Source organism: Eurytemora carolleeae, unplaced genomic scaffold (genome assembly GCF_000591075.1).
Source record: "Eurytemora carolleeae unplaced genomic scaffold, Eaff_2.0 scaffold361, whole genome shotgun sequence".
Lineage (NCBI taxonomy): Eukaryota > Metazoa > Arthropoda > Copepoda > Calanoida > Temoridae > Eurytemora > Eurytemora carolleeae.
In genome coordinates this window covers 78,999-89,433 of record NW_019396347.1, presented here as the reverse complement: position 1 = coordinate 89,433, position 10,435 = coordinate 78,999, and the positions used below count along the sequence as shown (strand labels likewise).

Below are 10,435 nucleotides of genomic sequence, written 5' to 3'. Positions count from 1 at the left end.
GTGGATTTTCAAAATTTTAAAAAATTTAATGACGATCGAATTTTGATGGAGACAAATATTTAAAATTTCAATCATTCATAAACCTTCCCTGGGGTCCCTAGATGTCCCACAAAAAATTTGGGCCCGAGCCGTTTTGACGTTTATTGGATACAAACAGACAGACAAACAGGCAGACAAGCCAAATTAATATATAGATGTGGAGTGCAATTATGGGTTGTTTTTAGTAATTACAATTACAATGTTCAGTAGAAGTCAAAATCTTCTTCTGATGATTACTGATGATATATTTAGCGTGTATTTTAATTGTAAAAAAAATTAGGTTGGTAAGAATGTTTACAACTGGCACGGTAGAACCTACCTTATACAATCCTTAGCTTGGCTTAGACAGCTGGGGGTCAAACTAGGCATGCAGGAACAATACAGGTAATTATTTTTTTTGAAAATTTCAATTTGATTTAAATAGATCCGGTATCTACCATTTTCTACTAACATTTATTTCGTGGATTTTCAAAATTTTAAAAAATTTAATGAAGATCGAATTTTGATGGAGACAAATATTTAAAATTTCAATCATTCATAAACCTTCCCTGGGGTCCCTAGATGTACCACAAAAAATTTGGGCAAGATTGGTTTAGCCGTTTTGACGTTTATTGGATACAAACAGACAAACAAACAGACAGACAAGCCAAATTTATATATAGATAATGTTTAGGTTGGCTAAGGAGCAGGAACGTGAGATGAATGATATAGAGAATATGTCCCCCCTCCAGTCCCCCCGTATATCCTCCCCTGCCATGTCCCCGCTCATGTCCCCATACGGATCCCCCGGGATGTCCCCATATGGGTCTCCAAACGATCCTAACGGGACAAGCATGGGAATTAACACACAGAAGTTTCTTATGCTTTTCCTTGTAATCCCACATCCTAGGAAACTGACTTTGGAGTTTGCAGCCAGGGTTATTCACGGTAATTTATATTTATTTCACCGTTCAGAACGGACAGTTGTCTTAAATTAATCTTATATTTGATAAAAGGGAAATATGTTATATTTTGTAAGGGGTATGACAGTTTTTAATGTATATCTAAAAATGATAACGTCATAATGCCAGAGCTGTAAGATTTACAAATAATTCTTCGCAACGTTTCTAATTAAGACTCCTAAACAATTACTTATTCTGCTTCTAATGGTTAAGGTCTGTAAAATTATATAATTTATCAATTAAATCCGACCGTATTACAATAACATCCCCCGTTTTTTATCATTAAACCTATATCAATGCATAATTTTGTAAAACTTCATATTATTAATACAATTATTTGATGAGCTTGCATTAACCTTATTATTGTGCAGGGCCTAATCCTAACGAGAAAGCAAAAGTAACCCGAGTTCGCAGATTGTATGATATCGCGAATATTTTGCAGGTAGATACATTAATAAGATAATAATAATTGTGATACTAATATTAATGAAAATACTAATAGTATTAATAGTATTAATAATATTAATAAGTCATCAGGGGATTTTTTTAAACGGAAAAGTAGTTTTATGTACTGCATGCAGAGTAGAGAGAGGCAAAGAAATAATTCAAATTCGATTTTTAATAATTGAAATAAGGGAAGCTCTTTTTTACAAACATTTTCATTATCCTTATCCATTATTATTTATTTGAATTTCTAGGCTCTGGGATTGATCAGAAAGGTCTTGCTACCGGAAGGGAAGGGTAAGAAGCCGGCCTTTGAATACATGGGTCCTGAGGTTGAGAACATGGAGCTCACTGATGCAGAGAAGCGATCAATGCCCAGCACCAGGCAGAAGAACAGCCTCCTGGCCCTAGGCAAGAACCTCGCTCAGCTCCCAGACCGGGACGAAGGTGGAGATGCAGTTCGCGCGGCTCTAGAGCCTCCAACTAAGCGTGCGCGAAGTTTGTCTGGAGACTGTGCTCGCGAAGAACCTAAGCTGCGAAGAACCATGAGTGTAGGTCGAGAGGGTTCTGCTACTAGTTTGTTAGAGCTTGGAGAGGTTTGTGAACGAGAACGAGAGAGGATTCAAGAATCTAAACGACAAACATATGCGATGAAACCTCCAACACCGGTAAGAAGTTTAGAATATTATGATTTTTTTAATCGGCCAGGACAAGAAACTTTCTTCAGTTTTTGGAGGGAAATAAACAATCCTTAGTTTTCACTAATAAAAAAATATCAATTGTTACATATTTGAATTTTTCTAAGTTGTTTAATTGCTTATTTTTTAGTTTTTACACTTTTCCCCCCCATGCGTTTATTTGTGAATTAGATAAATTTTTTATTTAGTTTAGAATTATTATTTTTCATTTTAGCAAGCTTTTGTCCTGGCCATGTAAAGGTTATTTACATAAGTAGATATTAAAATTCTTGTTTAACTTAATAACTTACGTCTCTAGATTTTGTGGACTATAAAGTTCCGAGAGCTTTCCTATATTTTTTTTTTCTATATTAGGGTCGCCCTCCCTCGAGGAAGAAGGTTTTGCTTCAGAGATATTACTCTGATTCCGCACTACAGCTTGCATCCAACCCCAAACCCGTGCATTCATTTATTAGTCCAAACCCGGTACATTCCCAAACCTTGCACTCACCCAGACCTATGTATTCACCCCGGTCTGTACAATTTCCATCACCCTTGGCTCTTAAGTCCTCTCCCTTGGCAGTCCCTCTTTCACCTCGACAGAGGACAACTCTCAGGTCCCCTGTTACACCTAGAGATCTCAGGAACGCGGCGATCCTGCCCCCATCCTCTCCAGTTAATAAATGTAGGATACCGTGCTCTCCCATGGGACCTGTTGGACGATCACTCCTTGCTTCGCCAGCATCCCCTCGATCTCCAATTGATCTCAGTTTTCGCCCTCTTCGTCATGGACGATCACCCCTTGCATCCCGATCTCTGAACCTGCCTCCTTCACCACAAACCTCAACAGACTCCAACTCTCCTAAACCTTTACCACTGTGTGGTGGGTCGGATTCCTCCAGTCCTCTACTCCGAGCTTATCTTGCCAACAACAAGAGCAGGATTTTTAAACCAATCCCAGGTACAGAAGACATAAAAGTCATCGGAATAATGAGTGAATCTACACCTCCTAACACTCCTTCTCCGCCCACACCAGGTGCCACGCCCCCCACCCCCCGGGTACATCACCTAGGACCCTCCCCTGATGGTTCAACCAACTGTAGTTCATCTTCTGAGTTAGAAACCATCTTCTTAAACCAATCCACTCAAAACAGACAAACCTCCCTCCGACTCCCCAGTATAGATACTCCAATGGACTTCAGCTGTCTGCTGATGGACTCCCGACCTGGGTATAAGGACTCTCGGGCTAGATCAGCTGGATCTGATCTTGTTACTCCCACCTTTATATCTCCTCCTTACAGTGTTTCTCAGGTTGGAAGTCCTCCACGTTCTAACCTTCTCCTCTATCTTTCTAGCTTTCTAACTAACCCTTTTATAACATAGTTTTCCATTGTTCGTGTGTAGATAATTGCTTTCAGTAGTTTTAGAATTTATGTCCATTTTAGGCGAGAAACCTTGGGATGCTGCATCATAATTTAATGTTTTAAATCATACAAATTATTAAGAATGGATAATCCTTAAAGTTTTAAGCTTACTCACACAATCTTAACAATATTAACATCTAACCTGTAGGGACCGAAGAAACCTCGTAAGAGGAAGCGTATGAGAAGGAAGTTGTCTGATCCTGAAGGGTTTCTGACAGATGACTGTACCTCCAGTGAAGAGGCTGATAGCGATGGTAACTACTGTGACGATAATTCTGATGACTGTGCTGAGAAGGAGAGAAATGCTCCGCCGAATCCTTCTTGTAAAATACGAGTGCGGCGTGAACTGCTCTACGAAGAAGATGAGCGAAATGAAACCCCAATTAAAACAACTGGCAATAAGACTCCAGCGAATGCAGGGGTGCAGTCTGTCATCAACCTCAAGATAAAGCCTCCTGGCTGGAAAGGAAACAAAAAAGTTCGTTAAATTATTCTGGAGCTGACGTCCTGAATGATTGGTGCATGTTTCGGATTTATAAATTAATCAAAATTTTAATGTCTTCGCATGCTAGCAAGGTAGGCTTGACAATAATTTTATATAAAATTAATTAGTTTGATACAGTGCTTAGGATCCATTTAATTTTGATGCGGATCCGGATCCTGGATCCGCACTGAAAAAAATGGATCCGGATCCAGGTCAGTTCTTTACTGAATTTTTTTAACAAAAATAATTTTCAATTTTTTGTTTTATTTTATCGCATATTTTTATCCTGAAACTTGATGAACCATTCAGAAATGAGGAAATTTTTATAATCTCTCATTTTTCAAAAGTTCAGATTTGGGTTTTAGGAGTAAAAAAGTTTTTTACAGTTTTGGTTGATATTTTACCCCTTGGATCCGGATCCGGATCCTAAGTACTGGTTTGCTACCTAAGTTTTGATATTCAAATATGCAAGCGAATGATGTAGTTTTCAAACAAAATTATTATCTTTACAAAAAGTTTCTGTCTCGATGGTTAAAATCAGTGCTTAGGATCCACTTAATTTTGATGCGGATCCGAATCCGGATCCTGGATCTGCACTGGAAAAAAATGGATCCGGATCCGGATTCAGGTCCTTTCTTTCAGATTCGCTGAATTATTTTAACAAAATATAATTTTCAAATTTTTTTGTTTTATTTTTTCGCTTATTTTTATCCTTAAACCATTCAGAAATGAGGAATTTTTTATAATCTCCCTTTTTTCAATAGTTCAGATTTGGGGTTTAGTAGTAAAAAGGTTTTTTTTTGCAGTTTTTGGTTGCTATTTTACCTCTTGGATCCGGATCCAGGAAGCCAAAATCTTGCGGATTCAACGTATCCGGATCCTAAGCACTGGTTAAAATTAAACTGAGTTGATTCCAGCTGTACCTAAATTACTGCACGGGCTTTTAAGTTGCTAAGTATAATCGTAGAAGTAGACGTAGATATAAAAATACACCAGGAACCCCTAAATATTTGTTGACAAACTAATTGTACTGCAGATTCTGAGCGGAATGTGAACAAACTGAATGCTAATTTGGGCTGTTTTTTTAATAATTGCTCCGTATTTAATCAAGTATATTAAGGTTCCTGGTTTATTTCCCTGCACAACATTTATAAATGTGTTCATGTTTGTTAAAATGCAGTGTTACTCGTAAAGGATGAATCTTCTATGATGACATTGTTGTATTTTTTTTGTCTGACCACTTTAACTGTATTTTGAAGAATTAAACGTATTTTAAGTTCCCTACTGCAAAAGTCATAAATATATCTAAGACACAAGATGAAATAATCTTGATGTATTATTTAACGAAGGTCGCACTATAATCCAATAGAGTGATGTTGACGCTGTAAAATTGTAAAAAATTGTAGTATTGTCCAAAGGGACTGAAAATATTTATACCGCGGGAAACCTCTTAGATATTCTCTTTTGTCTCTGAAATCTCATCCTCAATGATTAACCCTGTATTTCACAATTTTTGTAACTTATAAACTAACACCGGGGCTAAATTACATATTTTCTATTCTTAAAAAGATTTTTAGTGTCAAACATTATAGAAATCCAACGTTTAGAAATCGCTAGGTATAGCAACAATGCGTATTTTCCGGGAGAAATTATTTTTTTATTTTTGAGAATATAAAAGTTTTTGTAAAACATTGTAGCTTATCATTATCATTATTTTTATTATTTTTAACATACCCTAGACACTATACAACTAACTAGATGAATATGTACATTTGTACTGCTCTCTGTTGTGATTAAGGTCCCCCCCCCCCCATATTTTATTGTGTACTGACAACATAAATGAATGATTGTATGGTTACCTAAAATTGCGTGTTACTATTAAAAAAACTATTTTATGAAAATTTTAAGTACAGTTTTATCTTTATAAAAAAAATTTCTTAAATACAAAAAAAAGGTTCTTCAGTAATGCTAATATGATTCCATAAAATTCCGTGTATTTAATTTCTCAAAAATATCAAAAATGTTCTTCGGAAAAAACGCCTTGTTGCCATACGTAGCGATTTATATATACGTTGGATTTCATTTATGTTTGACGCCAGATATTTATCTAATAATTTTAAAATTTCAAAATACAAACATCTCCGTGTCAGATTTCAAAGGTATAGAGATTATACAATTCGAGTTTGTGACAAAAGCTCAGTTGATTTCTGTATTATCAATACTAATGTATATATATTTCAGAATTGATAAGACGAGAAGAAGTGTATTTCAACACATATTTTTATAAATTATTTTATTGTTTTATTTTGTGCAATTGTGCAAACAGAAAATAGTCTTAATCGTTGCAATTTTGTTAAACAGGCTGTTGTAAAAATTCATCCGTTGTGGCAATCCTTAAAAATGTTAAATGTTATTTTATAAAGATATTTTGATGTAGATTTGTATTTGATATTTCTTGGAATTTTAATATTTCTGTTTCGATCTCAATTCAAAATTTTCTCTGATTTTATCAAATTAATTTAAAACTGACTGTAATATATAATGTAATATATGTAAGCATGTTAAAGTTTTGGTGTCTAGGTTAAAAATTCTTAGTTGTTTGTAGAAATAAAATGTTAATACAATCATGATTATATTTCTAATTATTATCAGACTCAAGCAATTTTTTTGCTTATTTTTCATTGATGACTTACGTCAAAATGCGATGCTGAAGAATGTGCAAGCAAGTTTAATTTGTTCGAAAAGTTTCCATGTTTAGTGCTTTCATGCAGTCCATTCAAAACTATTATTTTGAGTTATCTAATTTTTAGCAAATAGTTACTCAGGAAATTTATGTAGAAACTTCCTGCTTGATACAAAAAAATGAAAACTTAAATACCTTCTACCTCAATTAGACTTTTGCTTTTGTCTGGTTAGATCAAAATTCTAAATACTACAAAAAGACGTAAAAATCTAAGTTATTACAAGGAAACGGTGCTTGGAAAAACATTTGTGGAGAGTTAAGGAAACACTGGACTAGTCTCAAAAAAGCACTGGACTAGTCTGAAAAAACGGTTTTTTAAAAAAAACTAGAGTTTTCAATCGGAATTCCGTTGCGCGCAATGGTTGCACGCAATTGGGAACAAGGAAGTAAATAAATATTCGCGGAATTGCTGTTCCATTTAAAATAAAATAATTTCAACTGTCACTTACAAATTTATGTTATTTATGCAGCAGATACAAGAATGGAAATATCTCTGAAGAGTCACTCGTTTCTCATCAGTGTTCAAATTTTAAAGTTTTCTTTGGTTTGGTTAAACTACTTTTTAACTATTAATGTGATACATTTTTTATTTGTCCACATTTGATGAACGTTAAAATGGAAACTTTTTTGTTAAAATTGTAAGGTTCGTTTAATCGAATTTGATATTTTGCTACAGTGAGAACCAGAAAACTATGGTACAGAAAGACAACATTACAGTTTATTTGATGTCGTTATAAAGCCAAAAAAAGATAATATTAGTAACTTAATGAATCATTTATTCAGTTACGTGGATCTGCTTGAGTCTAAACTGTCGTCTTCCTATGCCAGAGTTTTCTGGTTTTCATGCTGCATATGATTAAATAAAACAAAATATTAAATTTAAATTCAATTTTCTTAGCATTTGAGAATGAATTGTTAGAAAAGTTCGGTTTATTGTATGCCACTACCAAAGTTAATTTTTTTGTGAACGAAATTATGCAATAATTGATTGCATTCACACAAGGTTTAAATTGAATATTATCAAAAAATTGAAACAAAAACAAGAAAGTTGGACGGATTTGCGCGCAATTCCGTTGCGTTTTTTGCGCGCAATTAAATTCACTTTTGCGCAAGGGCTCGCAATTTCGCGCATGTAAAATCAACTTGCTTTGGAAACCCAAAAATAATAAAACCTACAGTTAGACGGTATTCAGCAGTCGAGCAAAGGAATCTTTTCGATACCCAATTTTATCAACATGTTCTGAAAAGTAGTTCGTTGACGGATGAATTTGAGTTTGACATTCTTACTTTTATTCTCAGATAAATGTTGTTTTAGCTTGTCACTTAAATAATGTTGCAGAAAGGGCTTAGTATTCTAGATGACGAGTTCTACCTAAATTCAATTTGATAAATAAAATAAGACTACTCTGACGTATTTATTCATTTACAGAATTATAACTATTTCCGATTAACCAACACTTAACTCGTCATACCCTGGAACAATGTTAGGTATTTTCCAAAAAGCATTTTGTCAAGTGGTGACTTCCAAAGGTTAGGTTAGAACTTCTGAGGAACCGCAGGTTGAATTGGGGGCCGAGCGCTGCAGCTAAAACATGTTGGGTTTCCGAGCTCAGCTTGGGAAGTTGCCACTTGGGAAGTACCCTAGGAAAAATGCATTTGGGATCAGTACCTAACATCCCTGAAACTATTGAATAGTTTTGAGAGTATTATCTCCAGAAGAAGGAGAACTACAGCAATAACACCTCCTAGGCCCAGGACAAGAAACATAGCGATAGTTCCCTAAATAATGTAATTGGCACCTGGTTGGTTCGTTTTGCCTTTAGTTTCTTATAAAGTCAAAAGGAATTATGTCCACAAACTCTAATTTTCTAATCCCTATATCTTTTATACCCGATGTCGTAAACCTTAAATACAGGGTGTCCCACGAAACACAACATTTGGTAAATAGTTTAAAATGTCTTAATCCGTAATTTAATACAAAAAGTATTATAAAAAATACAATATGGCAGTCTAATTATAGTGAAATTAATTCTAAACTAAAATATGTTTAAGTCAAAGATTTTTTTTATGAAAGAAACTGCAAAAAGTCTTTAAGGCCTGATACGGTATAATGGAAGAAGACATCCAACTGTCATGTTTCGTGGGTACCCTGTATTTCAAACTATTTATTCAGTTAGATTAAACAATCTAATCATGATATTGTCAAGCTCGGATTAGAGTATTTGAGTTAATAGCAAAGACTCAGTTCCTTTGGCATAGTCTAAGAAAACATTTGCGTTTCGTATACTATGCCAGTAATTGAAAATAATGGTAAAAAAACGAAGCAAAAGCTCAGCAGTCAGAACCCGTTTCAGTTTGAACAAACCCATGAAAACCATAGATTTAGCTGATTTAGGGAGAAGGGCTCAGCTCAGCCCCTATAGCTCTCCCTGAGTACGCCTGTCATATTTCATAATTATATGCTTTAAATTTATCTCTCGAAAATTCAAGGGATAAAATAATAAATTGAAACAATCAATCATTTAGCATATTTCTAGTTTACATTATGCTGAAAAGAAAACTATTTGAAGACACTTTTTGATTAATATCAACATCTCAAATTCATGTTAATTCTCTTTAAAATTTCACGAAAAATTTTGTAATCTCAAAATTTTGTTTTTTTTGATAAGTTTTAACATTCGTATTTTTCCCGAAATTTTCACATCATTTTTTATGCAGTTCTTCGCGAAAGCGAAAAAAACGAAAATTCCCTTTAAGTGCTTCCCTGAAATGAAAAGATAAACAGCTAATAACTAAATAATAAGGGATTTTTCCTCAGATCGAAGAGTGTCCAAAATGTAAATCAAGATCCTGCGTTCAAGATTAACGATAATCGACTGTAAAGTTTCAACCTCTGTTTGTGAATACCTGGATACCAAGCTTGAGATCAGTATTCACACAAACCTTCTTCTTCATAGAGTTTAACCTAGAAACATTGCAATTTTTTAATTGACAGATTAAAACTTCAAAACATTTTTGTTCTTCTCAATAGTTTTATAAAAAGAGGTTTTATACTTGAAAACATAAAGATTTCAATCTTACTTGGAATTCAAACTTTTTTTTTATCCCTACATCCTAACAACCTGATATTTAAAAATAAGTATATTTGATCTAACCAAATTCATAGTTTGAAACATCTTAGGTCTACGACAGTGGGCTGCTAAGGTTAGAAGAGTTTGTAACAAAGACTAAATTTCGATTGCAATCTAAACTTCTTTCTTTACAACGCAGAAGCAAGTTTTAAAGCGCGATCAAAAGTGGATATACTTCATAGATTTTATTTTTACAAAAATTTCTTTTTTCTTTGTTGAATTTCAACTTTGACCTTTCTCCGTTTCTTTCTATTGTATCCACAATACCAGCTTCCTGCAATCTATTTAGCTCTTGCCTGAAACAAGACATGGACCCTTCATTTATGATTTGATTAGATACATGCTTAATTCACAACAGTGCCACTAGAACATTGTCGTAACTGTAAAATAATAAAACTGTTCTTTTTTTTCTTTCTCAAAATGGAAATTTTCTCTTTTATATTTTCTCTCAATAAGATGGCTTTCTGATTTGTGAAGCAAGATAATTTAACACTTGTCCTGAGTGGAAAACAATAATATCTGCACACAGATAAACGTGAACAGTCTGAAGTC

The 10,435-nt window shown here is 34.2% G+C and overlaps 1 protein-coding gene across 1 annotated transcript in view; it reads left to right on the top strand.

Moving 5' to 3' along the window:
- The window catches only part of LOC111701447 (transcription factor E2F8), a gene marked incomplete at its 5' end in the record, with an annotated part of 9,345 nt that extends 2,870 nt beyond the window's left edge, over window positions 1-6,475 (top strand). The window contains 7 exon segments of the mRNA XM_023472734.1: window positions 320-423; window positions 713-966; window positions 1,352-1,422; window positions 1,679-2,092; window positions 2,477-3,412; window positions 3,674-4,101; window positions 6,251-6,475. Of these exon segments, the coding sequence (XP_023328502.1) occupies window positions 320-423; window positions 713-966; window positions 1,352-1,422; window positions 1,679-2,092; window positions 2,477-3,412; window positions 3,674-4,012 (2,118 nt within the window).
- Between the last annotated feature and the right edge of the window lie 3,960 nt (window positions 6,476-10,435).